Here is a 16,900-nt window from a genome sequence, read left to right as displayed (position 1 = left end):
TAAATCCTTTCGCCCATCATGCTTTCCACATTTTTTTTATTTCATGTATCATTTATTTGCATGTCTCAATTGGCATCTGACCTTTGTTAAAACTACTAGATTTACTGCTTGCTTTTTTTCTAAAGAACTTCACTACACTGCTGCCCAGACCCCAGCACCCATAAAGGCTTTCACAGAAGGGATAATTTCATTTGAAATACAATCCCATTTCAGGTAAACTAATACTGTTCAGAGGTTTGTTTAAAAAAAAAAAGGTTTGTCAAACTACACAGTAAGAACTAAAGAGAACACATAAAGCACTACATAATTCTGCGGTCCCCGACCGCATTACTGGGATCAGCAGCAGCAAACAAGACATAAGGTTTACTGCTTTAAGAAACAATCTTGAACACCATTTCTTCATACATATGCTGAGGATCAGAAGATTAAATGAAGAAATTCATCTCAGTTTAATTTCAGAGGCTTTTTTTAAAATACTGTTGGAGAAGTCCTTACAGACTTCTGCCCAAAGTGTTTTAATTTCAGTTAGTAAAGTTGGGGGAGTTACCGGTCAGATTCCACTTTGGCTGCCAGGTACTCACCGAGTTTGGGTAGTTCAGATAGCAGATCTGACAAGGCATATCCTGGGCTGATGACCTTGTGTTCATCTGGCGCGTTCGAGACTTTTTACTTGGATTAATTACATGACACTCTGCAAAGAGCTTCTCCAAGTTGCCATCGAAGTATCTGCGTAACACACACAAGAGAACGAAAATTTAACTACCTTCCTCATAAGTAATTTTTAAAATTCTATGTGGGAGTTAAGTGTACAAAGTTCATTTTAATACTTCAGAAAGCTCACACACTCACTACTTTTAAAAAACTCTTCACTAACAAAACGCAACACAGCCCTGACCATAGAGGTGAATACTGGACAACTACATCATTGCAGAGATTTGGGCTTCAATTGCACACTCCTGAAAATTCAGGTACCTTCAATTCTTCAGCTGCATTTCAAGTAATTCATGATTTTCCACAGTGATTTATTTGCATTAAAGCTCTAGGACAGGAAACTGAATCAAGAACGTCTTACTTCACAGTCCAGGCGGAAACCTTCCTCAAGCACAGATTTGATGCCCCCAGCTTCAATTTTCTTTTCAGCTTAAGCTTTCTGTTTTTCCCTAATATTCTAATCACTAAAACACTAAAGAGGAGGCGGGAAGCAGCAGTCAGTCATGGTTCATGACTCAGCAGGTCCCTAGTTCCTGTACTTCATGTTTTCCTGCGTGTAATCACTTTACATTAAGTGTGCCCAAAGAGATCTCTACTTCAATTTTGGCACTTCCTTCTCCAATCTAAGGAGAAATGCATCAGCAGGGTCAGATACTTGGTTCAGCTGATGGAGCACTTGACTGGAGATGGGTGATCATGTGTTAAGGCAACTGCAGGACTGCATTTCACACACCTCAGGCATCTCCAGAGTCTGGGAACAACTGCTGCTGGATGAGGCACCTATCAGATCAGGACTCTTCTCTCCAGTTAGGTCAGTCCTCAGTTTCACACTAAACACCTTGCCCATGTCCAAAGCCTGCACAGTCCATCTCTTGGGCCAACCCCAGCTATTTGAGTATCTTTTGTCTCCAGTCAACCTGCAATATTTCAACAGCCTCCTAAGAAAATACAATTCCAGGTCTACAATGCTTCCAAAAATAAGACACCTCATGGAAGGGAGGATGCAAAATTGACTAGGGGGAGATGAAAAACCACTTTCTTTTTATTTCCTATTCTCTTAAGGAAAAAAAATACAGGTTTGGTTTACAGTCTTACAGAAAGCTCTTCAACTTGGTAAGGAGGACCAGTTTTGAAAGAACCATTAGTAGGCAGGTCAGCCTCTTCTCAGTATCAAGACACCACATACCTTTCTCCAGCCTGCAGCAGTTTCAAAGAACTAATCAAATCTGATCATTAACCAGCTAACCTTGCCTGCATGTACATCCCCCATTCAATGCCAGTAAACCAGCTCTCAGCCCCCCATCATCAGCAAGTTAAATTCAAGGTGGCAGCTACCACGGGGAAGAAGAAAAACAAAACACATTTGACCACAATGAAGCCACATTTAAGACCAGCAAATTCGCAGCAGACAAGTGTGCCTGTAGCTAAGCACACAGGCAAGGATGAAGTTAAAGGGTCTTACAAGGCATACATTTAAACTCATGACAAACCAAACAAAAAAAGAATCTGCTGTCCACCAACAGGAAGAAAAGAACTAAGAATTTCGGCTGTGGAAAGAAGTTACTAGTCTCTCTCAAATCTGGGACTAGGCCTGGTATACAACACCTAACCCAAAAGACCTCTGGCTAGATGGTCTTACCCTGCAGTATTCCCAAAAAGTTCCAAAACCATAGCAGCTCTCTTACAGCACTACCTACCAACAAGACTAATCACAGTTACAAAGAGTCAATGTCAGTGCCTGTTCATATATTTCTTGATGCACTTCACGCATTTTAGACGTAATTTTCAAGACACTGAATTTTGAAGGTAGTGGTGAATTCTTGCATTGCAGCACACATGGGGCTTTGCCAGTGTTGTTCACTGTTAGCTCAGGGATTTAACCCAACCAAGTTATTTTGTTTGCCTTCAGGATTAATTATATCTAGAAAATTTCAGCAAATAAAATCAGTGTGGTCCTAGTATATGGAGTATTTGTTTATTAAAAAGAGTCATGGATAAATATTAACTCCACAAAAGGTTTCCAACCTTCAAATTGTTCTTACACACAGCACAATCAGTGCAGGACATCCTCTGAGGACAGCAGACACACAGTTGGGTGTGATGTTTGCAAAGAAAACAGTTTTGAAGACAAATGCTATGATGCAACTTTAATACTGGCATTCATGGTCAGCTAAATGCTTACGGAAATATCAGAGATGTTTGTAATGCTGGGCTGTTTTTAAGGCTGCATATCCACATCAGGACTTCACCACCTGCGCCAGGCAGTTCTGTTTCCACAAAATCTCTGCAAAAGCTACTCTTCTGAGCCACACCTACTAACCTACGTCAAGATATATAGACAGAAAGTCACCAACAACTGCTTTTCACCTGGAATTACCGACCCCCTCTAAATACCAATGGGTAACTGGCAGTTTCCCAATAACAGATAGAAAATAAGTGATATAACAATGTGTTTCTTGGGGTGAAAGGATAGAGAGAAAGGTAACTCAAATAAGATGCAAGATTGGAATTCTTAACCAATTTAAACATTTCCAAAGCATCAACATACTGCAAAGCACGCACGTGCTTGCATTTTGGTACAAGAGCCACAGCTCCTATTAAATGGTTTCCATCTCAGAAGTGCCTGGTCTCTCCTACACTTACACAGGAAAAGCAAACAAGGCAGCTGAGGGTCATGCAGAGGAGAGAGAAAACCTAAGTCTAAGGCAGGCAGTTAAGTTTTGCCTTTTTGACTCTGCCACGCTCTTAATTCTTACAGTATTCACTCTGCTTTTTGGGATTGTCTAGATGACAAACAGGATTCCTCCTTCTCCATGCTGGGCCCACAAGCTCTTTTCTTTTAATGCATTTGCTTTCTTTGCTATGGCAGAACGCACTGAGCAAGTAGTTTCTACAACTATTTGCATGTTTGTGTCTCAGACTACTGTCACTAGGCACTACAGAGACAGGAACTCTAGAAAATGCAGAAGGAAACCTGAATCTCCCTGAAAATACACAGTTGCAATGGATACTCCAGAGTAAAGTCCAAGACCTCTCTAACTGCTCCACCACTCCTTACGCAAACACGAGGGCTCAGTCAATAGACTGTTCCAGTTCCTTCCATGATTAAGAACTACTCTTAATTCCAATTACCACATCTTTTCCCCACTTGTTCAAGCACCTACACAGACCATCCGTTTAAGCAGATCTCCCTTTGCCCTTCCCATGTTGATGGATTCACCAGCAGCAGCTTTAACACCCTTTCCAAACACAGTAGATAAGCTTTTCGCACAACATTTCTCCATTTCTCTCTCCAGCAAACCTTCTCAACCACCAGTTTGTTTCCATTCATCCTCCTTGAACTCAAGGAAGTAAAAACAAATGCAATCTTGGTTAAGATTTCACTACAATCTCATATAATTTTGGCCATATTTCTCCTGCATATATCTTGCCAATGCATCCTAAGTGATGTCTACCTTTCTCCAGAGCTCCTTCATGTTAGCAGCTCCATTTCAATCTCTAGTAGAAACCTCATTCTTTTCTATCTCTCTGTTGAGGAGACCTATCATGACACTTTGTACCACTTCCCTTGCTAGGATCCTCCCAGCTGTCTGATTTTTTTTTTCCTGTATGACGTCTGGAATCTCCTCTGAACCAAATGTCTCCAGACAGCCTTTAACAGCCTTTTAAATCCTATTCTCCCTTTACAATGCAGGTATTCAGTAATCTTAGCACTTCTGATACTTGACAAGTGTTCTTGTCTATTCAACCAACATTAAACTCTTTGCTCAATATAAGTGACTTCAATAACCAGTTTTATTAGTTTATCAAAATTCCTTCTCTTCATCACAGGCCTCGTTATTTTCTATGAGACTTGAAAATTAACAGACACACAACTGAACTATTTTCAAGTTCTTCTGTAATTTCTTCACTGCTTACCAACACCAAGTGCATAATAGTATCAGATCTTTTCAGCAGAGGGATCAAGTTGTCAGCTTCTCTAGAATCCTCAAGATTTCCCCCTGCTGTTGGTAACTGTCTGATCACAATCTTCTAGACATAATCAAATCCTGGCCAAGGGACTATCAAAGATAAAAAGCCTTTTCACTGGAAAAATGCTTCTAGTACACACTTTGGGATATTTACTTTAGTGAAAAGCCATTTGTAAATGTCAGAGAATCAGTATACTCTCAGTAAAAGATACCTTCATATCAAAAAGCCTGCCACACACAATTTTTCACCTGTTCAGCCTCTGCTGAATAGTGGTAAGTACTTATTTACCCAAAGGAAAGCAGATGGCCAAGTACCTGCAGAGAGGAGTGAGACTCTGAATGCAAGTGGTAGAGGCAATCCGGGCTAGAAGCCAAGCTATCATGGCTGTCCTGGCATCTGTCCTCTGCTCAGACATGTGGCCACCAAGATAAGCACCTAGGAGGGACTACCATACCTCTGTCTGTACCTCCAGAGATTAAATGGGACCTTGGTTACATCCTGAATTACTTTTTTTTTTTTTTAATAAACAAATGACCATAGGAAGGCACATAAAATAGGATAACTGAATTTTAGTCTCTTCTTCATGAGCAGGTTCATCCTCAAAGTTCCCCTCAGAAGGAATGGACGCTATCAGCCATGGTTAAATTGGACAGCAATAAAGATGAAGTTTTAAGCCAAAGCACTTCCTTCACTTATTTCTGAGGTTACCTGGTCAACCTGCCCCTGCTAGTCTCCTGTCTCTATTAACCAAGCTTGTGAGACATAGAGGAAAACATAGTATTTAACATTTTTACTCTCCAAAACACATGGCATGTGAGAAGGTGAAGTAGAGTACTTCCTCCAGTACCCACTTACATCCTACAAACAAATCCACCCTGAAACACCAATTTTGCTGTTGAACACAGTCAAATAATTAGTGCTTCACCAGTAGATAGGGCAGTTTTTCAGTTGTGGCTATTACTTCATTATAAGTGGAATAAATACCTGTAACATATCTGCCCTCTTAACACCACCATGTAATTACTCCATGACAAAGCTGACACAGACAATAACAACTCACTTATTAAAAATATGCATAACAATAGAAGAAGTGATGAAGAGGCTTTCATGGTTTAAAACATGAAAATTTTCACTTCATGAGGTGAGACCTCGAACTCCTACACCAAAAAAAAAGAAGTCACTTGGTTTATACGCTTTACCACAGGCAAAGTTTGATAAGGCTGCCTGTTAGGTCATGCTGACTCACGATGAACCAAGGCAAAACAGACACTGGCTAGGTACTGTAAATATACACCATTAAGCAACTGAGTTCAAGCTCTGACTTGGTGTGAAATCAAGCACCAAAAATTGCACAGCAAGCATTAAACCCACCCAGACTGCAGGCAACAACAGGAATTTCCTAGGAAGTATTCCTAATTATTATTAGCAGAAAAAAAAAAAAGGCAAATTTATACCAGTTCAACTGTTTAAAGTAAGAGTCTCTCAGGAAAAAAAAATAAGTCCGTCTCCAACACTGTTGCCGAACATGGATTCAGTTGGTGTGAAAGAACACAGTGTCTAACACGTTTGCTTGGCACCCACGAGAAGCGTGATACCAGAAGTTACCTGCTGGCTCCCCAGCACAAGCAGATGCTCCAGCCCCAGGGTCAGGCCCTGCCTGGGTTTAGCCACACGGCAACAGGTGCATGCTGACAGGCAAGCCAGCACACACGTTCAGCTATTAGCGAGCTGGAGATTTCAGACACAAGACTTTTGGGGTTAGACACTGAAGACATAGTGAATGGATAGTGTTACTTTCAAGTAAAATAAAAGTTCTGGGGTTTTCCCCTTAAAAAAAAAAAAAAAAAACAAAGTAGTGTTAAAATTTACTTTTTTGCCTGATTAGAGCACACCTCTCCACCTCACCAGGAAGGCTTCCCAGTGTTTTTGAGATCGTTTACGCTAGCACAATGCTGCTCTAAGATTTATTGGACACAAAGCCAAGTAAGTCTCAAGTGATTTCTGGTTTGGAAGAATAACCAAGTCTAAATCTGAGCTTAATCAGCTTCTCATCTTCGTGTAAACGAGAACTATATTTTAGAAAAAAAGATGTGTAGCTAGCTCATGGCATCAGTACCAGTTCCATCACTACTTCAAACTGATTGTTTTGCATCCTGGCTACTGAAGTGACCACCTGCCTCCCACCCTTGCCTTCATCTATTACTGCAGTACTCACAGAATCTTCTTGAACATTAAGAGCCAGGCCTGAACCTCCCTCCCAGCCTCCCACTCCTGCTTTAACACAGCTGAGCATCAGCAGAGCACTGCAAAAAGCTTTGTGGAAGCTATTCCTAGATATAAGGAAAAAATCCTTTACGCTGAGGGTGATGGAACACTGGCACAGGTTGCCCAGAGAGGTGGTGCATGCCCCAGCCCTGGAAACGTTCAAGGTCAGGTTGGATGAGGCTCTGAGCAACCTGGTCTGGTTGGAGATGTCCCTGCTCCTTGCAGAGGGTTGGACTGGATGGGCTTTAAAGGTCCCTTCCAACTCTAACAATTCTATGATTCTATTCAGTGAAGAAGTGACAGAAAGCACTAGTTACTTGAGGGAAAATGTTTTAGTGTTTTTCTAATACAAGAGGGCACCAATCAGCACCGAAACTGTGACTAGTGTGACTAGGTCTGCATAAGCAAGGATCACGTATTATATTAGTCACAGGGGTAATCCTATAGAATTAAGATAAGTATTTTAATGAATATGTACCAAGAGTAAATGCCTACCTGTGGACTCTGTAAATATTTACACGTATTTGAAGTGTTTTGGTTGGAAACTGTAAAAGCCTTAACAATAATACCTCACATAGAAGTAGCTGACACAGCCCAATTTTTTTTTAAATTGACAGCAGCCTTAAACAAGCTTTCCATGAGAAGGGGAAAAAAACCTATTGAATAACAGGATGACGTTTTGGTATACTTATGCAGAGGTACTTTAGCCTGACCAGAAGAACAAGTACAAGAAAAAAATCAAATACAAAGAAGTGAACAGACACAAACATTACAGAGAAGAAACTAAATCAGAATGCTTAACAGTTGTAGTCAGAGTTAAATAGCCTCAATGTAGCTATATTTGTAACACAAAGCTGCTCATACTTCCAACATGAAGTAAAATAGGTCACTCTCAAGAAAATAAAGCAAAGACTAGAAAGCTTTAAAAAATACAATCACTTCAGAAAAAAAATCTAGGCCAAACAAAACCGAAGAGGTACCTGAGCACCATCACTAACTGAAAATTTAACACAATGGGGGCTAAAGGTGTCCTAAATCCATTACTCTCAGGACAGTAGAAATATTTAAACTGCAAAACTATCCACCAGCAGTCTGAACTACTGCTCTCCCATACTTGGCCCTGTGTGAACAGCATCTATGGGCTGTTAACTGGTATTTATCAATTCAACAGTACCACCACCAACTGCTTCTGCGCATGGATTTACAAACTATAAAGCATCCCATCTCCTCACATCCTGATCATCAGGCAAAGGAAATGGTAATTGAAAAAAGGCCAAGCACACAATCCCACCAGGCACAGACTCCTTCTGCCCGCAACTCCCCACCAATTTGTGTCTCTTAAGACCAGCAAAGACCATGACAACCAGCAAGCCCCTGTACTGCCTTTACTGCTCCTTCTCATCCAGATTCATTCTCCCCCAGCTTCTACAAGTAAACTGAATTCCCCAGCTCCCTCACACTCTCTTCAAAAGCAACACTGGCATTGAAAAAAAGACAAGTGCATTACCACTGTAGCTGGATTTGGCCTCCACCGTATAATAACAAACTATAAAAAGTACCTTTACCAGCAACATTCCAAGAGCTGGGAATCAAAGATCAGAAATAATCATAAAATGCTCTGCTCTGAGGGGGTGGAAGAGGCAAAATTCAAGCCATTATTCACACACATACTAAAGAAAATCCAGAGTTGTGAAGATGAAGACAAGGCAGATGCACTTTACCAGCACCCTTCATCAGTCAAGAACAATTCAGTCTCAGCAAAACTAACAAATAAACATGTCAGGAATATGCATGCTAGGATGACAAGCAAGAGCAACTAAACTCACTTGGCCACAGCTGCAAAATAACAGGAACCTGTTCCTGCTTGCTTTTTCCAGAGCCTATGAAAACGCTGTGCCTGTATGTGTCCAAATTGGAAGGCATTCCTTCCTCCAACGGGCAACTAACTTCCAAAACTTCTCTGAAGTCTAATAGATATTAATAATATTAAAAGAAGGAGTCACTCTTAGCTGGTAAAGGCTGCTTAAAGGGGAATATTTAGAGCTTACACAAGAGATCCTCCTGTCATATACACAAGCGCATTCATCCATTCTCACATCAATCCAGCAATAAACATTTCCTGCAGGTCTGAAGTGAAATGTGGCTGCATGCTAAGATGGCTGCTTACCTCTCCATCAGCTTCTCTTTATCCCAGTTGAAATGGCTAAGCAGTATTCGAGTGATAGTCGCTGGATTCTAAAGAAAAGAAAAATAATAAATGAGTAACTGCTTGACCAAGTTGGTATACTGTTATGAGAATACCAAGCAGAGTTTTGAGTAAGCAAGTGAGGAAATCAGTGTGTCTGATAACATAATCTGTGCAGATAATACATGTTAACTAGCATACACTGGAAAATGGTTTGACTTGACAGAAAGAAATTTCTTTTAAAAAAATCTCTATAAAGCAAGATGTCTATATAAATTGAGAATACAGTTGAAGACCTAAGGAACAGGTTAGTTACTGCTACCACAACAGATGCTGAAGTGCCAGTAATTCCATGCCCAGTGTGCTTACACAAGGTAAACCCAGGATGTTAATAAAATGCAGGAAGGGCTAATTGCCATCCGTCCTACTCATTTTTGACACAACCTCCACACTGTTTGCAGAACAAGAATATTCCTTTTTTGTCCCAGCCCCAACCACCAGAACACTTGGGCTGAAAACTCTCCCAAAAAGTAACTGGCTGCTAGTGTAAGATAACAATGTGCTTTGATGCCCCTGGATATTCCTGAAGCATCCCGACATCCAGAAAATACTATGCAATTATAAAACTAAGGAAGGACATACAGCCTAGAAAGGTTAGAAATAGGACTGAAAATAAACGCTCATTTTCACTTGTGTACAAGTTTTTCTTCCAACTAAAACTGTAACATCAGCCAAGGGTTTGGTTATACGAGCCGAGAAACGTAACAAACCATACGGCTTCTGTTACACCCCAGAACCATGTTTTAGCTCCCTAAATCCAAAGTCTGTGGGCCCAGTTTTAGGAACATTTACACGCAAAAGAGGCAACAGGAGTGCCCAGAGAGTGGCTATGTGTACTTCGCCATTTGACACCAAAATGGAAGTTTGCCTTAGGGCAAATTTTCAACGGACACTGAAGCTGTTGAAAAGTAGGACATAAACTAGCAATGTGATTTTCTGAGCCCGCGGGCTATAGCTACAACTTGAAGCTGCCAAAAGGCAATACCGCTACCCAAAGCACCCCATTCTTACCCTCAGCCACATGCCTGCATGTCCTGCGCTCACCCTCCCATACTAGCACAACCATCTTATGATGCAACACTGCAAATTACTGGTTTGGAAAGTAATCTTTTTTCCTCTTTTCCTTTAAGTTGTTTTTATTTTCACTGAATAAGTTCCCCAATCTGTTTAATTTCTGACCACACAAACAGCTGCATTAGCACAAGGGTAAGGGTAGGAGATGACAAGTGGGAAGGCATATTTCAGCAGTGACACCAACAAAACGTTCACTGAAATAAAGCCCCAGGATTAAAATGTAAGTACAAAGAACTAGTCTTGTTTGTACTACAAAAAGTGACACTCCTCTTCCTCTGCAGTGTGTTCTTACTCTTCCTATTAATGCCAGAACAGTTTAAAGCCAAATTAAGAAAATTTTCCAGCTTAAAAAGCCCATGTGAATAAAAGCAGCTTCAGAAAGGTTAGACAGATCCCTGATCCAGCCCGTGCGGAGCCCCATAAACAGCTGGGATGGCAACTCTGCTACACAGTACGGGGCAGAAAAATCAGAAACCAGTATTGCCAAACACTCAGTACTGTGAAGATGCTGCCACGAGTCCATCTTTGACTAAGTCACCCAGGCAATACACATCCAAGCTCCTAACTGTAGTATCACAGTGAGGTGCTTGGCTGACAACCACATGCAACTGGCCATTACAAAACAGCAAGATAGCACCCCAACCTTCAGCATCCTAGCAGGAGTGGGGATAACAGAGTGCTGCTAAAGGGGACAAGATAATCTTTGAAGGTCCCTTTCAACCCTAACCATTCTACGATTGTACGATTTCCAGGCAGATTTACCCATTTCCTTGCATCAAAAGCGGTAACGGTGCAACTCCAGGACAAGCTGGACTACCTCACTGCTCTGATGGAGTTATTTTCCCCTCTCTTTGCAGCTCTCACCCAAAGTAACAAGCTGATACACCTCGCTGTGTTGTCACGATGTGGATACACCCAGTGTACACACTCAGAGGCAAGTGTGAGAGGCTCTTCGGGCAACAGGATGGTCTCTGCACGGTTTGCATCTCCTAGAGAGATGCATCTTCACCTTTCAGCCTGGCAGCGGGGCTGACAACTGCTCTGCCTGGCCAACGCTGCTTAAGCTGCTGCAGCCATGGGGGAGCCATGCTAAACTAGCGTGGAGCTCCATTTATAGAAAACAAAACAAAAAACCACAAAAAAAAAATCAAATAAAGCTTTTAAATAATATCAACCCCTGATCCAGTCCACTGTGCAGTGGCACAGAGCTTGTGCCAGCACCTCAGAGAGAGGGGTGTAAGCAGTTGAACTGCTTCAAGTCAGCCCTGCCACCAAGAAGCTGTATGGGAGTTTAAGGGTCTCCTCCACCAAAAGGCTGCTCCAGTTCCAGGGGAGGAGGACTGCAGCCTCTTTCAGAGCTTTAGTTTTTGATCTTTCTAGGTTACTTTGTATTTGTGTCTCTACAACACCTTTGTAATACTATCTGTATTATGTAGCAGTACCTAAAGGAGCTCTTAACAGTTCACTTAAACGAGCATGCTTCCTAAAGCAAATTAATCAGAGATTAAAATATACTTTAGTTAACAAACTGATCTTATCTCTAGATTATCTTGGTTATGATACCAGCTCCTATAGTGAGTACAACTCTTATTTTTAAAAAAATGTCCAGGGTCTAGGACAAGTCTTGCCTCAAACCAGGAAGTCTCCCCCTAAATATACGAGGAAGATGGCACACACAGCTTTCTCCACGTAATCCTTCCAGCACTCTCGGGTCTATAAAGCACATTACTCCTGTCATCCTCTAGAGCTCAAAATGAGTTTCAGACAGTAAAGGGTGCAGCTCTTCTAAAACACAAGGATTCTTCATTCAGCTCAGAGATCTACCAGATGTACAAAGAAGCACTATTTTCTTAATTTCTCAACCAACAGCATTAAAAGAGCTTTATATCAGCCTGAAGTCTTGTCCTACCTTCTGCTACAGCAGCCCACTTGGCCACTGTATTAAGGTTTCTGGGAACACCTATTAATCACTTAACTGGCTAAGAGGCAACTGAGGTAGTGGTCTCTGGCTGACTTTTCTTTTTAAAGACAACAGATTCCCACTGCACTGAACAATAAGTTATGTCATATTAATAGGGAACTGAAGTAGTCTGCAGAGATTATCAAGTGCCACAAGGCAAATCCAGCAAATACCACTCACCAAAGGACAAGTAACCATGAAGAACAAGAGGGTCTTGTTTCATTTGTGGCTTCTCCATTTTCCCAATCAAGTGTCACTGCAGCTTTCCAAAATATGCTTCCCTAGATCAGATCCCTCTAAGTATCCTAGCATCACAAAGAGAAAGCCGTTTTCCCACTCCAACGGCAGCTAAGAAACAGCACGTTATTTAGGATCATGCTTCAGAGACCAGCACTGCTGGCTCAGTGTACTATAATAGAAGGGGGGGAGGGTTGAGGAGAGGACGGGGGGGTAGAGAAGAGAATATAAGCTTTTACTGGCTTGTTGGGCTTTAGCTTCCTCCAGCTACAGCAGTATTTTTTCAACATGTTACTTTAAAAAAAACATCAGCAGCATGACAAGCTCCTACCAGAAATAGCTGGGCTGCCCGCTTTCTCTGCTTGCCACATCCAAGATCTCGTATTTAAAACGTAATAGTTGTTTCACTGATACAGAAGGCCAGGATTAATACAACCGTGCCCCTGCTTGTACGTGGTGTGGCCAGCAACACAATCTGAGCCAGCATTACGCAGGGACGACTGAAGACAAGGAGAGAGGCAGCACTAAGAGGCTTGGTTTGCATAATGCAAACCACAGTTAAATACAAATGCAAAAACCTCTGGCATTAAGGGTTGTTCTAATCTAAGGCAAAGCACACCAGCAAGGTACCAGGTAACAGCTGCTCCGCATTAATTGCTTGCATACACACACTTATGTCACAGGAGCAGCTTTGGAGAAATAAATCACAGCATCTACACAACGAGAGGGTAACTGCTGCAGAGCAGCTATGTCCTGTAACTCGGGCATATGGGGTTAAAACACCACCAAAATAATGTGATGTTTCAAGACTTGTTTTGACATGAGTTCTGCTACAGCCCCGTATCAGCCCTGTCACTGGCGTACAAGCCCTCAGCAATCACTCTGGACACTCACTCTGCCCAGCGCTGCAAAAATTAACAGAATATTTAAACACCACCAGATTACACACCACTGGTGTGTTATAGTTTATGTTCTGAAACTGATGGGCTTCTCATTTGGCACACAGGATTACTGTCTACAACTCTTACACCACAAAGGTTAGTTACGAACAGGCTACGATGCTGCTCAGACAGGATTACTACTTAGGCTTGAAGCTGCAGCAGGGAGAAGCGTGCTTTTACAAAGGGTATTTTTGTTTACAGCAAAAAAAATTTCATAAGTAAAGTATCCAGAAACACAGAGCAAGCAAAGGAAAAAGCTAACACATTCAAACACTCCATTTTCCTCCAAGTGTCGTTTGATGAAAGCTGAAACAGCAGATCCGATTTACAACAGCAACCTATTAAATTTTACATGTTGAAGCCGAGGAAGATCGCCTAGAGCTCAGGGCAGCGAGCCTGTTGATATCCAGATAGGAATGAAATCTGAGGAAAGCAGCCATTTTGTTGAAATTCTCAGGGTGCTTTAGAAGACTGGCTGTCAACTATCTCACTAACAAAACATTCATAATAAAGCTCTGCCCAGACAGAAATGCAGTGAGTCCTTCAGCAGCAGTTATTTTTTTTTCCAGTTAACAAAGGAGCCAAGTCCCAAATGCACTTCAAACAGATCCCATTTCCCCAGTTGCTTTTCACTGGAGATATTTACACTTACTATCATCATCTATTTTGCCATGCCCGGGCACACCAAAGCGAGCTGGAGATAAAGCGATGGGAAACTCTACAAAGGTCTGGACTTCTCCAAAGAAGCATTATTAATTTAATTAACACCCCCTTAACTTAATAGAATTGAACTGGAAGCTTGGCCACTAGTATCACAGTGAAATTCTTTTTGCTGTCAAAATAAAGTATGAATTGGAAGGAGGAATCTGGATGCACTTAAACGTATAAATGAAATGTAAGTTAAAGATTATTAGGACATTAGCTTAAACCAGAATTTCCAAGCAGTGTAATTTGTTGAACAACAGTTTGCAGTACTTCATCCATTCATGTTTTCATTCATCAAGACAAGATATGTCGTTAATTCTTGCAGTTATTGCTGATAAAAGCATATTTTAGAGTTCAATTTCTCAGGACATGCTGGAGTAAGATCCTGTTTCAATCTGAGCATTCAGCGCAGATAAAAACCATTTAAGAGCAACTCAAGCTCAGTTCTCAGTTCTCTCCTTTCCTACCTCCTGAGACATGGTATTGCTAAATTAATTCTGTTTCTTTCCATTCCATGCCCAGTTTGGTTTTGTTTTCTAAACATGGCAGCTTTAGGATGAAAATGAAAGTCAAACTGCAGCATCTATTTCCCAACAGTAGAGGCTTTTTCAGATTTGGCACAGCAACATAAGTTTGATACTGCTTCCAGTTCAGTTTTCTACACAACTGCTTTTGCACTTGTGAATCCAAGTAGACACTCCAGAAACAATGGTTTTGCCCAAGCTTCACACATCTGTAAATGGTTCAAACTTCTCTAATATCCACAGCTATATTCCATGGGCACCTAAATGGCACAAGACCATATTTAAATTCCCCTGCAGAAGGAAACCGATTTGTTTCAAGTCAGTTGAGGGCAAAGAGCAAGAGTTTTGCTTGGTGGTGACATAGCACACATGCTGGTGGAGGAGCAAAGTGCCATCATAAAAACAGCTCAGAAACTACGCCTGTCTGAAGCAGCCAAGCAGCACAAACATTTGCTCCAGTAAAGCATCAGCTAGGGACAGCATGTCACACCACCACCGTAAATATTTAATCAGGCAAAAACCCAGCCTTTGCCAATAGCAGCACACCAAGTGGTAATTCCAGCTACCCCCCAACCATGTGCAGGATCAAACAGCATCTCCAAAGCTTGGCACCATGCACACCACAACATGGAAAGAAGCATTAACGAAATTACTATTTTATTTTACCAACATGTCACATTTTATGTTTGCAGATAGAACAGGAGCAACCTCACCATAAGAAGGTTTAGAAGATTTCTTAATAAATCAAAAGAGCCTTTTGGCTTGCCTCAGCTGTAGCTCTCAGTGATGGTCTAGACGCCAGCATCATCAGATGTGCTGTATGTTTTTCCCCAGTGCTCTCCAGACCACCCTAGGCCATGCAGGGGGTGCAGGCAGGCACGCCCTAAACCTCCATCAAGTCAGACCAATACAACCAGGCGATACTCAACTGCATTAAGTACCACCACCAAGCAGGGTCAGAATCCCCACCAATAAGCCTTCAATTACTTACAACCCAACAGGTTTGCACACTGACACTCCTTTCTGAAAGAGAACAGCTCAGAACAAGTGCAACCAACACAACAGACCAGGCACCGTACAACTGCTCCCTTCATCAGGTACGAACACAGTGAACACCAGCTCTAAATTCTGAAGTAACTAGGGCATCTACTCTGTTTGAACACCACTGCTCTTCACTTGCATCTCTTCCAGCCCCATACAGGTAACCATAAACATACAGAGGACAAAGCGGTTTAAATAATCTTTTACCCTGAATCACATTACAGTGAGACTGTTGTCGCAAGGTTTGCACTGTCTTGCAAGTGCACTGAACAGCCTTCATTTGTGAAGATCCATTCACACCTATTCTTCCAGGAGACAATTACAGTGAATCTTACAAGCACAAAACCTCATTTCCAGTAGCTTAATAAAATTCCCATGAACTGAACACAGAAGATGAGATTCAGGTACTGAGTACCTCCAGGACTTGATCTTCTAAAGAGGTTACCTTCAAACTTGCTAGTTTTTAAATAACACATACTGAGCACTCTGAGATGCTGCTGGAACACTTTTGTGTAATCTAATATTCCATGGCTCAATTACAGAAAGAACAAGAGGGCTGTTGTGAGAAGATGAGGACATCATCTAAACAGATCAGTCCACCACAGCCCATCTATACTCTACACTTCCGCAATCCCCTGAGGCTTGGGAGAAGCACACCATAGTACATTTCTGCCATTAGCCATTTCACAGCTTACGAGGCCAGTACAATACACACAGGTGGATCCGAGATACTTCTCATCTTCCAAACATCCGTTATAAATAAATAATAACAACAAAACCAGTACTACTCAATCTCTATGCATCCACTGTAGATAAGGTCTTCACATCCTACAGCCCCACTGAAGCCACACTAAGGGACTTTTTCAAATTACCCAGCTTTGAATCACCCCAAAATCTACCTGCTTCCTGCTACTGGCATTTCCAAGCAACTCCCCATGAAGCCAGGCTGTGACACTGCCTATCACCACTGTCAACTGCTGTCCCCTGGCTGGAACCTAGCACTTCACTGTAACTTCCCATTAACACATACAGAGGCTTCAGCTTCAATGCTGATAATCTCCTTAGCTTCTTACATCTTTCTTCATCTCATTAACTTCCCTTCACACATCATCTCTTAATTTCGAAAATTTTTACAGAATTACTGAATTAGTACCATTACGTGATGGCAGCTTGATATTATGATCTCAGTTTGTGGTAACCTGTCTGCACTTCACTGATGGTTTCT

At 41.7% G+C, this 16,900-nt stretch overlaps 1 protein-coding gene across 3 annotated transcripts in view; it reads right to left on the bottom strand.

Moving 5' to 3' along the window:
* ARIH1 (ariadne RBR E3 ubiquitin protein ligase 1) overlaps nt 1–16,900 on the bottom strand; it is a 61,595-nt gene that overhangs the window by 26,529 nt on the left and 18,166 nt on the right. For all 3 annotated transcript variants that reach the window (XM_086757514.1, XM_086757513.1, XM_086757512.1), the window contains exons 2-3: nt 9,116–9,183; nt 582–726 (exon numbers count right to left, since the gene is read on the bottom strand). In XM_086757514.1, the coding sequence (XP_086613640.1) occupies nt 582–726; nt 9,116–9,183 (213 nt within the window). The remainder of the gene's footprint in view (nt 1–581; nt 727–9,115; nt 9,184–16,900) is intronic.

The sequence above is a fragment of the Chlamydotis macqueenii genome, chromosome 12, assembly GCF_036417535.1.
Source record: "Chlamydotis macqueenii isolate bChlMac1 chromosome 12, bChlMac1.mat, whole genome shotgun sequence".
NCBI lineage: Eukaryota > Metazoa > Chordata > Aves > Otidiformes > Otididae > Chlamydotis > Chlamydotis macqueenii.
The sequence above is the reverse complement of the archived record's forward strand: the minus strand, read 5'-3'. Positions and strand labels throughout refer to the sequence as shown.